General features: G+C 35.5%; 1 protein-coding gene across 4 annotated transcripts in view; it reads left to right on the plus strand.

Annotated features, from left to right (window-relative positions):
• LOC118263655 (uncharacterized) overlaps positions 1-15747 on the plus strand; it is a 41356-nt gene extending 25609 nt beyond the window's left edge. Inside the window, exons 1-6 of one of the 4 annotated variants that reach the window (XM_050704326.1) lie at positions 3170-3195; positions 5956-6495; positions 6607-6673; positions 7970-8064; positions 11205-11283; positions 12101-15747. In XM_050704326.1, the coding sequence (XP_050560283.1) occupies positions 6633-6673; positions 7970-8064; positions 11205-11283; positions 12101-12443 (558 nt within the window). In that variant the 5' untranslated portion in view covers positions 3170-3195; positions 5956-6495; positions 6607-6632 and the 3' untranslated portion in view covers positions 12444-15747. The other 3 variants (XM_050704324.1, XM_050704325.1, XM_050704323.1) reach the window with 3 other exon arrangements.
• Positions 15748-20019: the final 4272 nt, after the last annotated feature.

A 20019-nucleotide genomic window follows, 5' to 3' on the forward strand; every position in this document is an offset into this window, starting at 1 on the left:
GGGTGAATAGATACTATGAAGAATTTCCCTATACCTATTCACCCCTCTTCTGACCCTATTCACCTCTCGATCCCTATTCACCCCATTTTACGGTTAGCATCTACCCCTGAATTTCGTTTGAATTTGGATTAGATGACTACCTGTGTGACAGAGACAGTTGCCAGCGCCAGTGAATATTTCTGAAGAAAATTTGCCGCCTTTTCCACGGCCGCACAGCCCCCTCTCAATAATTTGCTAATAACTACAGAAACTGCTAAAATAGTATTAAGCATACTAAGGATTAGGCATCAATGGACCGGATATGTAGCAATCGTTACGGGCACGCTTCTTTGGCCGCATGAATAAAGTACTGAAAAGTTCGTTATCAGGCGAAAACAAGGTGCGAGCCTATAACGGTTGGGTCATGCATGCCGGTTCTGATGTATTCTTGGCATACTCAAGTGGACTCAGACTGAACTACACACCCTGGACAGGTGAGTCCGGACACTGCTGACTGCAAATCGTATACATCATCCTCGTTCATCGATCATGAGGTTGTACATCCCACGGAAGTGTGGGGGTCGAGGCTTATTAAATGCTAAGACCCTTCATAACCGTGAGGTGTGCAACCTTAGGGAATGTACCCTGAAAGTAAACGAGGGTATGCATCGAGAAGTAGCAGCAGTGGACAATGGCTTCACTCCACTATCTTTAGTAAAAGAGAACTGGCGCAAACCTGTGGTACATACTGCGCGTCAACGATCGCAAGGAGGTCTGGCATAGCAAGGAGCTCCACGGACGCTTCTTTCGGGCCCTTCCATGAAGGGCCCGAAAGAAGCCGAAAGGCCGTATCGGCCGTATCAACAGTGTTAACGACAGGAACGAAAGGTGTTACCGAACGGGAATTATCCGAAATAATATGTAGCGTTCGTCAACACTGTGAACAAACGAAACTTTTTTTCCCGATCGTCAACAGTTGACGAAATGGTGTTACCGAGCGGGAGTAACCCATCCAAATCTTTAAAGCCTATGTTACATGGCCGATAACTTGGGAACGGCTAGTCTTAGGATGGGGTACCTACCCTAGTCAAATCTGTCAGAAATGATGAAAACTATCATAAAGGATTTATTGGGACATCTTGGCCCGAAATGGCTATAGCCATACCCATACCATTTAGATTAGATGCATGTATATGAATATAAAAACACGAAGTATAAATAAGAAGCTAGTTAAGGAATTGATTTAAAAAAAAATTGGGTATTTAAAAATAAACTGCTTTTATCCAAAAAATATCTTATTCGTACAAGATCTCGCACTTCTGCAATTTCGAACATAATTATGTCTTCGCATTCTTGAAACGTTTAAGCCACAATTTATACAGCGTGCATGTCCTTTTGAATCAATTGCTAAAGGCTGTGAAGAACTTGGGTCGGTGTGAATGCTGGGGTCATTATTATTAGATGGTATCAAGTCCAAGTTCGTGCTGAGGTTATCGGGAGAAGCGGGAGCGGAAATGTTCAGGCCGTGGTCATCAGGGTTAAAAGATTCAGAGTCCATTTTACAAGATTAATTAGTTGGTTCAAGTCACATATCCACAAGAAAATAAACGTAACGGTCGACGAACTTCAACTACTTACTTTTTCCTATACTTATTAGTTGTCATTTGTCATAATGGATTCGATGTTGTTACACAAAACCCAAAAAAAAATCGATCCATAAAATAATAATAAAATTATGGTGTAAAAAAATTAAAATAACAAATTCTGCTGTAATATAAGAAGTACCTCTACCATGAGTCTTGTTCAATATTCTTATGTTTACATATTCTGTCTTTCGTGAACAGATTAAAAAATATAAATAAAATACACAGCAGCAATTTCACTATGATACTAAGCTTTCTACCATAGCATACCATAGCATTATACTTAAAAGTTTTTAATGAACTAGCTGTTAGTTTATTAAATATAAATAATAAAAAAAACAACACACAGCCTAAAAAAGGGGGTTCCCAACCTTTTTTTTTGAGGCTCTGCAGATTATGAACAATATTTTCATGGCCCCCTTTACTCATTCAATAACTACGCACATTATTAAAAAGAGTTTTATTTTAATTGTATTAAAAGATTTTGATAATAGCAATGATATTCTAATAAACTAGATTTCTAACTAGATTCTAATAAACTAAATTTACTAGAATATCATTGGATAATAGAGTCTGTCTAAAAAGTCAGTTTACATTACCATGCCATGGCTGTTTTAGTAGAAATTAAAAAAATATGCTTATAATTCTAATTGTAAACATACAATTACTTAATTTTATTTTGATTTTTGTGTTTAATATAATCTACATAATATTATAATATTGGTATTTTAAAATATTCGTTATATAAACTGACTTTTTTAACAGACTTATAAGACACTTGGCATATTTAGTAAATATAAAAGCTTCAAAAAGTCTTGATTCTGTCATTGATTACTTGCGTAGAAGCCAAAAATTGGGTTCAGTAAGTATGATGGGCACGGGAAATTAAATACTGAACTCTGATTGAACCGTTAAGTTTGAGCGCGAACGCTGATTAGCACCAACCTATACCAGTTGGTTTTCATGAGTTTCTAATTTTCAAATAATCTAAGGCGCAGTCTTTCTTCCTGATCTGGCGGTAATCTTTTCTGTTTCATAGTAGTTAAGTGAGTTTGAAATCGGTACCCCAAATAACATTTCATATTTATAAAGTCTTGAATGTTGTGCGTAAAAAAAATATCTACCTTCCTTTACCTTTTAAATAGTCCGCGAGTTGTTAGGCAGTGGCGACACCACGGACCTGGCTCCTGGGAGAGGCCCTATTCTTCAACTCCGGATAGTACCTGTGCTAGTGAATGTTGGTGAAATGCCATCCTGTGCCAGTGCCACGCTTATATTTTCCACACTTGCTTTTCCACGCACTATTATCTAGACATCTACATGGTCTAGATAATTATTCTTTTCTATGGGGTAATGCCGATAAAAGTGATTTTCTATATCATGTTTATTTATGATAATAATATGATAGAAAGACTAAAGAAGTTACCAAAGACAATATGCCAATATAGTCTATGACTGTGACCAATGACCAGCCCATAGAGTAAAGTACCAGCCAATGACCATTTCTGTCTCTGGTCTATTGTCTATTTATTTACATTTACACTTACAGTCAACGAGTGCGGTGGGTGGCGGTGTGCGTATGTAATTTTATTTGGAATTTTAAGTTAAATGTGAATGTGGACGGTGGTAAAGTGATAAATGCATTAACAAAATAGAGAATCGGCAATTTTTTACTTGCTTGTACAGTTGTAAGTGGTGGTGTACAAACTGCAATATTTTTGTTTTCTGTATAATAAAATCAGACTATAAAAGAAGCATTTATGTCGGTAAATAAAACGATATCTATTTTTATTACATATAATTTATTTTTATAGAAATAAATTATCAATATTGGATATAAATCAAATAACAAATGTCATTAATTGTTTTAATAAAAAATTTTTTGTTAAAACTTATTAATGATTATTACAAAAAAGTTTTTTTTTATTATTAAATAATAATGTTAAAATTATAAAATAATAATAATTTAAATTTTAATATTGTTTATTACTTATTATTAAATAAGAAGAGACATTATATATTTTTAAATATTATAAAAATTTAAAAAGGTATTAAAAATAATTTAATTTTAAAAATTTAATTACAACATTTCTTTCCATATTTCCGCTTCACTGCCAATATTTTTATTTGTTCAAATTAGCAAATTTTTCTTATTACATTTCTCCATTATGTGTTTCAAAGTGGTTGCTATAAGATTCAATATTGAGTGGGCAATATGTTAGCAAAAAATGTGATGATTAACAAACAAGTTTTTAACCTTATAACATTTCAAATCATACTATGTTGGTTAAGGATGAGCGTAAATTTAATGTTTCAAACAAGTTGAACAGCAGTTAGAAGTTATTAAAAAATGAGAAGTGAAGTGAATCAAAATGTTAAATAGAAAGAAATTATGTTAATTTCTAACTGCATAACAATAACATCACTTCACTGTATTCTCTAGACTGCATTTTAATATTATTTTAAAATATAAACATTGTAGTTCATTTGGACTATATATAATTTGGCTCAGTAACTGATTCAGCATTTTAATATTATTTTAAAATATAAACATTGTAGTTCATTTGGACTATATATAATTTGGCTCAGTAACTGATTCAGAAATCGACATGAGTCAGCGCTGACCCAAAAAGAAAAAAATACAATACAAATAAATTTGAACTTCATGCTGCTAGCATGAAATGAAGTCTTTACATTGGTAAATATAACCACATCATAAGCCCAATCAAAATTTATAAAATTTCTGGCAAGAAGTTCCTGGTGCATTGTTGACAGTAATATCTTTTTGGCTGGCTTCCTGCACTTTAAACCAGCAGAATGCAGGTACCTCCTTATTCTTTGCGTGAAGACATTGAGTGCCATTGCTGTGAAAAAGGGATCAGCTTTATGCCTGGCTACAATGTCGTAGTGCCGAGCTGACGAATTTGCCTTCGGCTTCGGCCCAGGTTGGCAATTTGCAATATCACCAGTCTCCGCATACCCATAAATGCACGGACTTCCACTATTAAAAAAAAAATATATTAAATACCAAGAAACACTATAAAGTTACTTATCAATAGGAATAAAATATAAGTAGCTTACAAACACAATTTTACAATATTTTATAATCAACATAGTGGGGTAAGGTATAAGAATACATAATGCAAATTGATTATATATAGGTTTATACACAGTAATAAAAAGCTACTAAAATATTTTAAGCTACAACAGGATTAATAATAAATTATTTACAAGTATATTTAAGAAAATATTTTTATTAGTATAAATTAAACTCATATAAATTAATTTAGGTTAAGTTTTAAATTTATTAAGCAAAAATTATTTATTCTTAATAATAAATTCATCAAAATGGCCATATCACGCTGTACTGGGATCGATCTATCATCACTGACAGGACTATTGTAGCCAATAAACCTGATATAGTGGTGATAGACCAGCAAGTGCGCCGCACGATGATAATCGATATCACCATTCCTCATGACGAGAACCTCGTGAAAGCTGAAAAAGATAAACAAATAAAATATCTTGACTTGGCTCACGAGGTTGTCGACATGTGGAATGTGGATTCGGCTATCGTTGTGCCGATTGTCGCATGTCGTGTCGGCCAACGGATTAATACCCAACAGCCTCGACAATCACCTTAGGAGGCTGGGGTTGGGCGGATGGATCAAGGGTCTGATGCAGAAGGCAGTACTCCTCGAAACGGCACGTATTGTGAGGAGGTTTCTGTCTCTGGAGCCCTAACCATCGGTAGCTTGGACCATGCTCCCGCTACTGGTCGGCTCCTATTTTTATATTTTTAAATATTATTTTATTTTGTATGTTGTAGTATTTAAAAATGTAAACTTAGAGAATTTTAAATAAATATAGAAAATATAAATTCATCAATAATAATAAAAAAGTATTCATTTTATTCAAATATTAATATTCATTTATAATAAAAAAGTATTCATTATTCAAATATTAATATTCATTAATTTTTTTTAATGTTCAAGTATCGATTCATTAGAAGTTTAGAAATAGATATTGTTTAAAAATATTTGATAAACACTACAAAAATAAACTGGTTGTGAGTGCTGGGATCGATCCTGCGACACTTTATCTGATGTCTAAGCGTTACTTATTGCTGTGAGGACCGCCCGGAGGACACGGTAAAACATACGGTGGCGGTGTGCCCTGCGTGGGCTGAGCACCGCCAAGTCCTCAGGGATGTGGTCGGCGACAAATTTCAAATTCAAATTTTACGAGAATTGGAACGTGTTGTTATCATTTCATAAATTGTTTTCTTAACCATTTCATATCACACGTGTTTAATAGTTTTTTTATTTTTCAGTTCATGACTAACATCAACGAACAAAATGGCCGCCAGCCTCCTTTACCGCCACCGACACAGACCCCAAATCGACAATCTACAGACCAACAAAGTCAGTTTATGAATTGTCGCGACTTTATTTGGGGCATATGTACTAAAGGGGCTCAGTGTAGATTTCGACATGAATTAAATGTGGAATATATGAAAGAAATCTTGAGGTTTTGTCACGATTATCAGAACAAAACAGGTTGCAATAGACCAGATTGCACGTATTTGCATGCAAGTAGAGAGGAAGAGAACCTCTTTTTAACTGCTGGACAAATTCCTAGAGCTCTGGCGGAAAGATAAGCAGCTATGTCTAACGCGCCTATGAACGTGTATGTGAATGAGAATATTTAGTTCAACCACCACCGCCACCTCCGCCGCCCCCGCCGCCCCCGCCGCCTAGTTCCGCGCTGCCACCTCTTCCAGCATTATTTGCGCCGCCACCGCCTCCACCACCTCCGCCGCCGCCAACGACAGCTATTGCGCCTGTTCAGACGACACCTCCCCTATTCTCAGGTACCTTGATTTCATTATACAAACATTCTCTAAATTAAACCATGTAATATTAGATATGTTTATTACAATTTGTACATGCAACTTTGATTAAAGCATTTAAATTTTTTACAGCTCCACCTGCCTTTAACGGTCCCACAATGTTTACAACGACACAGCCACCACCACCATTGCCACATATGTAAGTGATTCCTTGGTTTTCGTCATAACCTATTTATAGTTAAGCTACAGATAGAAAAATCTGCCCCTAAAACGACCCACTGGCCAAAATCTGTATTAAGTATATTGTGATGTATAAAAGTAGTCTCATTTTTAATGTTTCTCTGCAATATACAGGGTGTCCCTGAAATCGACGTCCAACGGGCACTAAATGATCAACAAGGTTCCAACTGATATCAGAAAAATATAAAAAAAAATCTAAGTCCTACAGTTTTTAAATTACAGTGACTTATGTGTTATCCACGAAAAAGTACACCCTGTGCCAGTCTTTTGACTCTTGTTGCTACAATTCTTTATTTTTTCGTCTGCAGTCTTCCTTACATTATCCTGAATAGTGCTCCAGTAATATGGAATCATAAATTCTTAGCCAACTGCTTTAGATTGGATAACATTGTTAGTTTTAGAGGAACCAAATACTCTGAATAAAATTTTCAACTTACTTTAAGTGACTGTACTGAATAAATTATGTATGGTGCTAGTAGTGGCAAATTTCACCAAAGTTAGCGCATTTAATAAGGATTATAAAATGGTATAGCACTTTGCAAATTATTTCTTAAATTCGACAAAAAAAAAAGATTTTTCAACGAAACTCCGTTTCGGTGAATGTATTTGAACTTACTAATATTTCTTCTAGTGTACTCAAATCATACGTTACAACCTCGTATGCACTAGACAACACTATGCACGCGATTTGTTATCATCATGTTGAAAATCAGCGAGGATCTCTTGTCAAACAACATTGTCTGTCTACTCATGATTTCGCTTGCAGCTTTCGTCGGCAATATTACTAGACTTACTAGAGGAACTGATGTTGTGTATCATGTTTCACTAAATAATATTGAATGATTGCAATATGATGTTGGTAGTGCATCAAACACATTATCAAATTGACATTATCCAATCTGTCCCATAAGTGCTTCAAAAGTTAACTGGCATGGTTCTCTCACATTAGCCTCTATTTCATTGTCTGGACTTTGAAAGAGACTATGACCTCTGAGTTTGTTTCGGCATTTCTTCTCAGAGTAGTCGGATAGGAAATGCCGGCCTCATCTAGCTATTTAAATTATTGACGTGTAAAAGTGTTATTGTATAACCTAGTTACAGAAATAAATATCATTTATTATTTAATCTTTATTTTTTATTTTATTTATTTATTTATTCATTTATTTCAGGCTTCATAGGCCCATATAAAATACAATAAACTAATACATTAAAATTTATAAATATTATACATACATCTTTATGTATTTTATTGCAGGTTTGATCCCAGTAGACCTCCTCCACCATTGCCAACTAATGCAACTCCTAATAAAAATGGTGCTGTCAAAAGATCTGCCGAGCGTTCTAATGAGGGTAATTATCATTAAAATCCTATTGTTACAGTATATTGTTACATTTATATAAGAACAGGTATAAACTCAAGGCGGATAACACTAATTGAGATTAATACTTAACACTATTTTTTTTCCTTTATGAGTAGGTACAAAATACCCTCTGTTAAGAAAATCTCCAGTATTTTGTACAAAATAATAGTTCTACTATAAAGCTAAGATATATTGGTTTGCTATTTATTTGATTTTGTGTTTGTATATGTGACAATTTATTCAATAGTACACGATTTTTCTCAAGTGGTTGTAGATGCATCACAGCACAAACCAGTTAAACATAAAAAGGAAAGAGTGCTTATACATATAGCGGAACAAAGATTATATTATGTTATGAAATGTGTTACACCCTGTTATTGTAACAAATTCAGCTTCTTGTTCTAATTTTTACCTAACCTAATTGATGCTCAGCGTATTAAAAATAAATATTCATTCAGGGTAGATCAAAAATAAATAGCATGCGCGAATATTTAGCAATACATTTTGTGGAAAAGCTTGAATATTTGGTTCTAATGTGACTTCTGTTTGTTTAATCAATGGAGACATTCTTGCGTGATACATTACTAATTATGTATGTAATTCTAAGTTAATATATGTAACAAACAACATCTAACTTTCCACTCATTTTTATATTATTGTATCATCACTTGACATGTCACAATCTTGTATTGTGTATCACATTCATTTAATGACATAACTTTAACAAGATTTGGTTGGTTGACTTTCATAAAAGTGCAACAATTATTCTTCAATATGAGTCTTTGCTTGTGACATCACTTTTCTAATACCTCAGAAATAAGCAGAAAATCAGTCAGGCAGTTTTTTATAGCATACTTGGACTGCTACTAATAATTTTATTTTAATGTAAGCAAAATACCAATCAATAAATACAATGTTAGTTTGGCTATGTCGATGAGGTTGGTTAATTATGGCTATCGATTTTAAAAATATTTTATCATATTTGTAGTAACTTACTTGATTGACAGGTTACACACAAAAATTTGATTAGATTATGACAAGTTAGCAGGGTAAATAGTAACTGTTACTAAAGAACTCAAGAAAACACCCAGGTCTAGTGCAACCAATTAAATTTATTACAATCTATATGCAAAATGATTGATAATGTACATTGTTGTTAGAATTTCATTATCGGCAAGAATTACTCAGCATCCCTACACACAGTTCATTGCAAATAGTAAGGGTAGTATGTTATTGCTATTTGATGATTTGATGTTGTTAGAGGTGTAGTGATAGTAAGCGGAGTTAAACAATTCCTTTACTTACTCGATAGTAATTTTTTCGTGGGAAATGTTAACAAAAGTAACCCTGTTTGTCTTGAGGTTACGCTTACACGAATGTTTTTTATGGAATATAACAATGAAAAAATGTATTTTTTATTGATAGGTAATATATAGGAAATTAAAGGATAATAATATAGGTAACCTTGGCTACTTTTCATCATAATTATAAAATTATGAATGGCCCTGGTCTCTATGGAATACATATCTTTAAAAATACTAACAGTAACATATTCTCAAGTAATTTACATTTTACATGACATACGGCAGCATTTTGACCACCAACCACTAACATAACCACGCGGACGAAGTCGCGGGCAAAAGCTAGTTTGTATTAAAAACAATAAGTATAATTTTAATGTACATATATCGTCTTTTTTATTATTTGACAAGATGATGGTCTTATCTCGTATTGGCAAGACTTGAAAATAATTAATTATTAAGTGTGCAATAAATTAAAAAACATAATAAACTATCGATTATTATAATTTGATTCTGTCAATATCTACTTAAGTTCTTATAATAAATCTCACATTTATCAACATGTAGGTAATTATTGTAAATTAATCTATACATTATAATAAATCTGTAGAAGGATCAATTCTGTACCCACATTGAAAAAATAAATAGCAGGGGGTGTTACTGGATCGATACCAAACCCAAATATGTGATTAAAATATTTTTGACTGTCTGTCTGTCTGTTTGCCTGTATGTAAGTATGTATGTTCAGGCATCACACGAAAACTAACGGTTCGATTGCGATGAAACTTGGTATAATTATACCTTATTATCCTGGGCATAAAATGGGATACTTTTTATCCTGGAAAAATCTTAATTTTTCAGTTTTATCCATAGACGTTGTTCTGTAGAACCGCGAACACACGTTGCGTTACCCGCAGTGGATTCAGCGCCGTAACCTGTAGCTAAGCTCTCAATTAACTTTCTGTTGCATTGTCACGATCACTTTATTTTTGCAAACTTTTCGTCACTCTCAGTAATTTACCACATGCTACTTATCAAGGTCGGAATTACTATGAAAAAATACCACAGAACGCGACCTCAACAGCAGTAGCTAATAGAAGGATCTCCTTAATTAGTATGGGTCTAGCCGTATTTGGGTCCAATAGATATTTGTAAGATGTCATTGTCAGAGTTACTCCAAATGGAGAAATAAAACGTCTACGCGAAGACCGACCGAGTCGCGGCGGAAGCTAGTACAAATTAAAAATTAACATTTAAATATATTTTCTATTTATCTGTCAATTCGAGTTAATTTATTTCCAATATAGTTCTTCAAATTTTAAATTGCGTCAATATATGACATTGTGTGTCTCTTACCCTCTCAATTTGAAATTAAGTACAACCCAATGGCTTCGCAAGTGTAGATGTTAGAAAATTTGCCTCGAATTGTTCTCAACCCTATAGAAGTTTATACCTACAGTTGAGAGTGCGCCAGGCCTGGTCAGGCATAGTTATTTTTCAAAGTAAATTGGCAATGTCCCTTGATTTAAAAATAAGATTCAGTGCAGGCTAACTACGGGTATAACCTATAGGTCTTGTAAACACATGCACGCCCACTGAATTAGCTCATGTGCGGAAATTATTTATTTTGTTGTGAATCTGTAACTATTGGTTTAGAACATGATTCTGTTTGGTGTTATGTTTATGTAAATGATTTATTGCGTTCATTAAAAGAGCAAGACCTGTAGGCAGGCAATATTTCTCTGTGTTGATGTTTATTGAATTTTGTTTATAATTGCATTAGGATAGCTAATGTTATTTGCTTGGCGCATATTTATTTTGTTCTCAGCCGGTCCAAGCAAAGCCAAGAAAGCGGACTGCGTCAAAGTTGACGGCCACTGCGAAAACTGTATCCAGCGGGAACTCAGGTTTGCAATGATGAGATTCTTCTTCATATTACTTGTTCGCATGATATTATTTAAGAAATAGTAGCGCTGTGTTATTTTTCCGGGAGTACAGTTTGACACGGTGATGTATGAGAGTGGTATTGAATCGGCGAGTGTTTTTATGCGAAGCGCATTCTGATTACGATTTATAATTTTTAATAGTGGAGAAGCGAATTTATAGTAATATATAATTAATATTGTTTACCACTTAAATTTTGCTTGCATTATGCAAAATTATTTAAATCCAAGAAGACCTCGTGATCGCGAAAACTAATCATCTAGTATACTGATTAATATGCAAACAAAGAGCTTAATGGTTAAATAGCACGCGGGCTTCAAGTAATATGCTGTAATGCTGTGCGATGTAACAAGTAAGAAAAAAGTAAAATATTTTTAACAACACGTGAGTAAACCACCATTTGTGTACTTAATATTGACGTTTATCGAAACGAGTAAATGCCAAGTAAGTTGCTAAGCCTAATAAAATATAACATCCTGGCTATAATTCTAGCACTATTTGCAACATTCACTGACATCGGATTAAGGAAAAGTTGAAATATCGGTTTTTAAATTGTGAACTTGTTAACTTAAAAATAAAGTAATTACATTGATATATAGGATTCTGCACAGCGATTCTAATTGTCGAAATAATGACCCTGCGGTTTCATAATTAGATCATAATAAATCCTTTGTTGTTCTGATATTCGCAATATAAAAATAGTTGCTATACGCTAATATATAACTGTATACCAAGCTAATGCATGAGATATATTAGTAACCAATCAAATTATATGTCTAGGGCTGAGCTGTACCGCCAGGAGTTGCAGAAGTTGGAGTTTGAATATGAATACCAGTCCTACATATTCGAGAAAATGTCTGCAGAACTACTCAACCAGCTTAACCAAGCGCCTATGTTTACTTCTGTGAGTGTTTTTCATATACATACACAGTGCCATGTCCATCGACCTGATAAGAAAAGGCGGTTTCATAGGCGAAAATGGCACCAGAACCCGCGAAATTGGCACCAGGATGCGCGAAATTTACATCAGGATGCGCGAAATGTCCACCAGGATGCTCGAAATTGGCACCCTGGTCCCAATTTCCAGTATTCTAGTGACGCGTATTCTGGTGCGTGGCAATAAAAATATAATACACTATAGGATTTTAAGTAGATACTCTGGTTTCTTCTTTTTTCTAGCAGAGGAAAATATATCGCAATTTTTTGTTTGCTTTTTAACATGACTTATCATGGATATGGGAAATAATATTTATATTTGGCGGCGCTGATCGCTTACCATCAGGTGATTCAGTGGCTAGTTTTGCCACCTATTCCATAAAAAAAATTGCTTTATTTTATTTACCTTTATTTTTTGTTTTTATACATTTTTTTAATGACAATAACATCCTATCTACGTGAAAACTTCTCATAATACATATTAACCAAGTCGTATAGTCGAATATCAGGTACGTACCTACTGTGTTACTCCTCCATCTCGATCATCAGATCTACTCTGATATATTATAAAATTCTTTACATTAATTAATAAATAAATAAAATTTTAGTGGTTTAAAATATACAATGAAAAAATTAATTAACTTTCAAAAGTTAGGGGGTTTTCCCCGGGATTCCATCATTAAATCTTGAACTGGTATGACCTGAATATGAGATAGAACCCCTTGTGTAACATTTCGAACAAAAAAAAGTATTTTGATAATCGATCCACATTTGGCGGTATAGTCGTTGAACACTTAAATATCAATTATAGGATAATTGATTTTTTATGTGTACATGAACCTCGTCAGTCGGCAAAACCAAGATACAACAAACAAATGTGTAATTGACAATTATTATAATGTCACAAAATCTTCTTATTTTTGGATTAGCTGGATTATTTTGATTTGTAGTTCTTACTAGCGGAGATACAACTATCCCCAAAAATGGAATGAAAACTAACTAAACTTAAAACCAAAATAAAGAAAAGTCATAATTATTTATTTGAAATAGACTATGCACAGGCACTTTTGAACGTCAAACTAAATATAATAATATTACCAATGTCTGTCGGTCAGTCCTCTAGGGTAGCTATTTCATACGAGTACCGTACAAAATCAGTTTGAACTTGAACCGTTTTGTGAGTGAGATTAGTCATCAGAGAATAATTTGTTGATTTAAAAAATCTATTTACATGGATACAATGAATAGGTATTCCATTGCTAGGTAATTCCCGCCCGATAATCGTATCTTCGAGAAGCTCTCCATCTAAATGGACCTTAGTGTCAATGTCTGTTGTAATGAATACTACTTAAAGTATTATTTAAGTCCCATTTTAAGCTCGCAAGTTTATAAATTATAACATAATATCTATTTTTTTTACTATCGTTTATTTTGTTGCTTGCTTACGACACTACAGTGGATCATAAAGAAATGACAATACCAGAATCTGACTCATTCTGTATATCATTGTACAAGAAATGCATAATTATGAAAATTCGTCTGTTTCACCAACCACTCCTAAAGCATCTCTGAACTAAACGTTGAATAGCGTGAAGTACTGCCTAAACCTACCCCTTATTGGTACTGTTAAAACAATTAACTGCCGAAAGTAAACTGTTGAAGGCAAATTGAACGTCGAAACCACAAGGCCTAAAAGTTTTAAGAGTTATCCATTAATATGTCAGTAATGGTTTAGTACATTTGGCATTCCTGTACAATATATTATTTGGTGGGTCAGAGTTCTATAGCTTCTGGCATTGTTCTTTATGCGCCATGGAAGAAACCAAAGTACTGTTTTATATCAGTTTGATAAAGGACAGATGTGTAGAAAACATTCTTTGCGATACTCAGTGCCGCAAAAAAGGAATGATGTGATGTTGTGTTGAAGCTGTCGGAAAAACTCCTTAATCTAAACTTTTATTGAAAATAAAAGCTAATGAGATACTGTAGTCTCTATAAAAGATCTTCACATCCTAACCGACATTCCACGGAGATTAATTGTCGACTTAATTGTAATATCTTTATTGTGTATTGTAATCGAAAATTAGAAGTTAACATTCTTAGCATTAGCATTATTTAACATTACCTTTAAGAAGCTCGATAGAAAGAGATGTAGACGATTTCAACGCTTTCCTAGTTTTAAAGGAATATTCTTAAAAAACTTTCGAATTCCTGGGCGACCTTTGAATTTGTACAGATGCGTCCTTATTTCAGTATTTAAATTAAATCAAAGCTTACGTGATTTATTTCTGTCTACATCGTTATTCATTATATTCCCGTAATAAATCTGTATTCTTACTGTGATAACTAATTATGGAAAAAACGTATTTAATTCGAGAGCATGCCGACTATATAATGTTAATGGTCTTATGAATAACGGTAATAATAATACCCTTATAGATAATTATAGCCTAACATTTCCTAAATTTAAAAATGTCATACACGATTGTTTGGTTCCTCTCAACATTTGAGAATCTTTGGTCAGATACAACTGTTTTTAATACTTAAAAATTGTTTATTTTTTCATACATGTTTAAACACTGTTCTTAACGCGAATGTATAGTTTAAGTGTGGAAACTGTATTGGATAAAGTATTGGCTTTTATTTAAAATTAAAATATTTGCACTACGTAATCATAAACAATATGTACTTACAGTACTCTCAACGGATCTTGGCAGGTCTGAACTACGTGCAGAAGGCTGCGCAATAAGTGTAAAGGGTCAATTGTACATATTTAGAAATGGTCAATCTCTAGCCTAGATCGCCGCCCCCCGCACCTCGCCTCATGCCACCATTTGGTTCTAAAAAAGACTTATTGCGCAGCCTTCTGCACGTAGTTCAGACCTGCCAAGATCCGTTGAGAGTACTGTACTATACTATAACTTAGAAGAAAAATAAATTAAAAAATAATAAAATAAAAATGATCTCATTTAGGCGTTGAAGTACTCGTCCGCATCATTGTATTATATCATTGTATTGTATTATAGTGTTGGCTATGTGATTGTAATTAGTTGTCATATCATTAAAATACCTGTGTGTTTCTCAAATAAAATAAAATAAAATTTTAGGTAGATTTGATTTTGCTTTCCGCGATCTTAATTTTACTGCTAGTATAAAGTGCTTCAGCATGCTTACAAACTAAATGGTTTCATGGTGTAAAGCTCAAATAACATTTCCCTACTTATACGAATATCTGGTGTTTTCATATACATATTACTTAACGTGTCAGGATCTATGATTACCTCAATGACAAGGACTTTGTTCACTTCGGCACCCCCAGGCCAGTAATTTGGAGCCTAGATTGTTCCAAATCTCGTTACTAAATCTTCATTACCTAATAACCTATGCAACTTCAAAATGCCGCAATGTAAAGTATTCACTTACGCAGACGACACGGCGATAGTGTTCAAACTGACTGAAATATTTGTGAGTACCTGGAGACATGACTGTAGAAAGCCTCATTATTATTAAATGGTTTCACGGTGTAAAGCTCAAACAACTGCCGCAATGTAAAGTATTCACTTACGCAGACGACACGGCGATAGTGGTCAAACTGATTGAAATATTTGTGAGTACCTGGAGACATGACTGTAGAAAGCCTCATTATTATTAAATGGTTTCAAGGTGTAAAGCTCAAACAACTGCCACAATGTAAAGTATTCACTTACGCAGACGACACGGCGATAGTGGTCAAACTGATTGAAATATTTGTGAGTACCTGGAGACATGACTGTAGAAAGCCTCATTATTATTAAATGGTTTCACGGTGTAAAGCTCAAACAACTGCCACAATGTAAAGTATTCACTTACGCAGACGACACGGCGATAGTGGTCAAACTGATTGAAATAGCCTCTGATTGAAATATTTGTGCCGCAATGAGTACCTGGAGACAAGACTAGAAAGCCTCATTATTATAAAATGGTTTCATGGTATAAAGCTCAAACAACATTTCCCTACTTATACGAATACCTGGTGTACTCATATATTACTTGGGAAAACATACTTAACGTGTCAGGATCTATGATTAGCTCAGTAACAAGGACTTTGTTCACTTCGGCACCCTCAGGTCAGTAATTTGGGGCCTAGATTGTTCCAAATCTTCGTTAATAACCTATGCAACTTCAAAATGCCACAATGTAAAGTATTCACTTCCGCAGACGACACGGCGATAGTGGTGGATGGATCTACATCAACATGGGTTTGTGTTAAGTGCGGTAACTGCAGCAGTCTGCACTGAGTGCGCTGATGACATGGCTAAAATCTAACCTACTAACGCTATATCTTCATGACTTCGTGAAAACCCTTTTGATATAAGATAATAACTCACTTTCAGACACTTTCTCAATTACTGTTCACTCTTGTCGGGGTCTCTGCAGTATCACCAGCATCGTCTCGCGTCAGTGTTTCGGCAGTTATTAATTGTAACAAAATGAATTCTGCGAATAAAGGTCTCTTGTATACTTTTTTACCCTGTTACAATTAAATGTTGCCGAAACACTGATGCAGACGATAACCAGCCTTCAATGCAAGGACGAACAACAAAACCACTTTTCAGAGATTTGTAATGGTGCGCAACGGAAACTAAAGAACTTTAATAAAAATGATTAGTTTTTTAACAATATACCCTCATTTTATGTCATCAGATCAGATGTCCGTCGGACGTATCTTACTTAAACTACCCAGGTTTTACTCTGGAGCACAATTTTGTTCCCCGTGCAGGCCTGTACGTCCAAGACGGCGTCTCTTACCGGTCTCTCTGAAACTTTAAAGACCCCAGTTTCTCTACATTGTGGATACTGGTGGACACAGGCATGGAGAAAATTCTAGTATATCGGTCGCACAGCGGAGATTTGGAATCGAACTTCTGCCGCCCCTCACTTCCACCTCTCCTGGGGTCTGACGGGACTCTGGTTCACACCGCAGTAAAGAAAGAAAACTTGTTTGCTTCTCTATTTGCGGAGTCTTCACGTCTTGATACTGGTGGCGCTATGCCTCCTTCTCTACATAGCGTTTGCGAGAAGAAAATGTCGAAAATTCGAATCCTACAGGAGGAGGAATATAAGACTGCATAATCTCGACGTGAACAAGGCCAGTGGACACGACGGAAACCCAGCCGTGATTTTAAAAACCTGTGCGCCTGAGTTGTCTACAATCCTAACACGTCCATTTCCTTGGAGACGGGTCAAGTGCCTGTTGCATGGAAGCTGGCCAACGTGCAGCCTGTGCGCAAAAAAGGTAGTCGTATCGACCCTAACGATTACCGACCTATCTCAGTCACGTCCTTTCGGCCTCAGGGGTCAGTACTTTCAGCAACGCTCTTTTTGCTGCACATCAACGACCTGCTTAAGCCTGGTATCTTTGGAACACAGATCCAGTCTCTAGCTGAATCCATGGTCGAACGGTTGAACTCGTCCTTGAAGACGGTCTTCGATTGGGGTGACGCCAACTTGGTCAAGTTCAACGCTACCAAAACCCAGGCGTGTCTATTCTCTGCCAAACGGAGTCAATTTCCGCTGGCTCCGACTTTCCGAAATGTTATCGGATCATCTTGAGCTTCTGGGCGTAACTCCATCGCCTACACTAAACCTTCGCTCGCCTTATATAGAGTCGAAAGCGCATCTGGCTGGTAGGAAGTTGGGTATCCTCTGGAGGGTGAGACGGTACTTCACACCGAAACAATTGCTTGTACCAAGCGCAGGTTCGGTCATGTATGGAGTACCGTTCTCACCTTTGGGCCGGCTCGGCCAGTTCGATGCGCTAGAACACATCGAAAGGCGTCCCAAGAAGCTCATCAATGATTATGCGCTTGTGGAGGTCCGGCTTCAAAGCCTTGAATACAGGCGTAAGGTTGCAAGCCTTTCCGTTTTTTATCGGATACATTTCGGAGATTGTGCGGGGAAATTACACAACTTGATGCCCCTAGTTCTTTCCAACATCGAACCACAAGACAATCGGCGAGGCGTCACCGTTTCATGGTGGATATCCCACCCACTCGCACGAAGCGCTTCGCTTCAAACTTCCTTGTCGAACTGCTAGGGAGTGGAAATCCTTGCCGAAGTCTGTGTTTCCTGATGGGTATAACCTGGGTGTCTTCAAAGCCCGAGTGAATAGGTTGCTTATGGGCAGACGTGTTCCATCGTAGGCCGCGTCATCACTTACCACCAGGTGAGATAGCGGCCAAACGTCGACTCCTTAAATGTAAAAAAAAAATTAAAGGCTATTAAATTAATTTTAGTGGCTGCGTTTCTTTGCTCACGAGTGTATTTATGGCACTGAGAGACTCCTAAAACTAGTAACAACTCAGAGAGCTCTGCTGAAGTCACAACTAGACATCCTTACATATTTGTAAGGCTCAACAACCCAACTGTATTCCGATTGTAAAGCGCAGTTTTTTTTTTTTTTTTGAGGGGGGAAAATCATCAATGACTTCTCCCGCCTTGGGCAAGGCGAAAGGGAGTGTCAGACTCTTACTGACTAAAAACCACCCCGTTCCTTCTCCTGCTTTTCGACCCGAAGCCCCGGTAAACCCGCTAGGTAGTCCGCAGCTCCGGATCAGTGTAAAGCTCTCTTAGTGCGTCAACTCATCGTGCTTTATTTAGCCCTTTAACAAGATATAATTTTTTTTTTTGTTATGTGACCGCTTTTTTACCAATCATTACGTTTGATATCCATAAGCATGCTTTTCCATCAGAGATATTACTATGATACGAAGATGTAATAGCTAAGCTGTAAAACTGCGATCGTTTTCACTGGTACTAAACTATGTAGCTGTGCGAGTATGATGTGCTATAAAGATGCTCCGCCACAAAGTAGCTGTGCGAGAAAGATGCGCAGCTCGAGTATGCAATATATCGATAGAAGGAAAGCCATCCATAGCACGCATCTTTCCATATAAATAACATAGCTTAGCCAAATCCGTTTCCACCAGTGTTAAGCTACGTGTACCAATGAATGCCTATGCTTGGTGAATGCGATAAGCATCCACAGCAACATAGCATAACGCACATCTATGGTGGAAAAGCATCCTTATTGAGGTAGTAGCGGAAAAAATAGATTATAATGTATGGTCATCTAGATGTGTTTACCAAAAGTCGATTTATCGTCAGGAACGACGTGATATTCAGGTTTATTCAATTTCACCTAAACAAACAAATTCATGAGTTAAGGCTGGATAAAACAAGGCTAAATAAAACCGTTTAAACGCTATTTAGCCCTACCGCCATCCAATCGAGAGAAACACATTTATACCTCCAAGAACTCCTCAAAGAACAGCCTTTGCCAAGCATCAATATTTTATTTTTAGCTCTTTAATTTACCATCAAATCCACATACACCTAAACATAGTCGATCTATGTTATACATTATGACAGTGGAAAATCAAACGAAAAACTGGTACTTATAAAACAAGAAATGATCACACAGAATCAATTTTAAGTTACATAACCTAACATACTCATAGTATTATAAATTATTTATACCAATATATTATTATAGGTAAATACTGTTATTGTCCTCTAGGTTATTTTCTTTTTCTGTCGCTTTGACTGTATATTAGTTTTACATTGTTCTCACATAGCTGAAGTAATCGAAACAATGTAACCAAGAATTGTATTGTAAATCTGATTGAAAAAGAGTAACCTATGGAGTTTCTTGCTCGTTCTTCTCCATAGGAATCTACACTTTGGAACGAGCAAATAGCTTCACTAGAGGACTGACCGACAGA

Source organism: Spodoptera frugiperda, chromosome 25 (assembly GCF_023101765.2).
Source record: "Spodoptera frugiperda isolate SF20-4 chromosome 25, AGI-APGP_CSIRO_Sfru_2.0, whole genome shotgun sequence".
NCBI lineage: Eukaryota > Metazoa > Arthropoda > Insecta > Lepidoptera > Noctuidae > Spodoptera > Spodoptera frugiperda.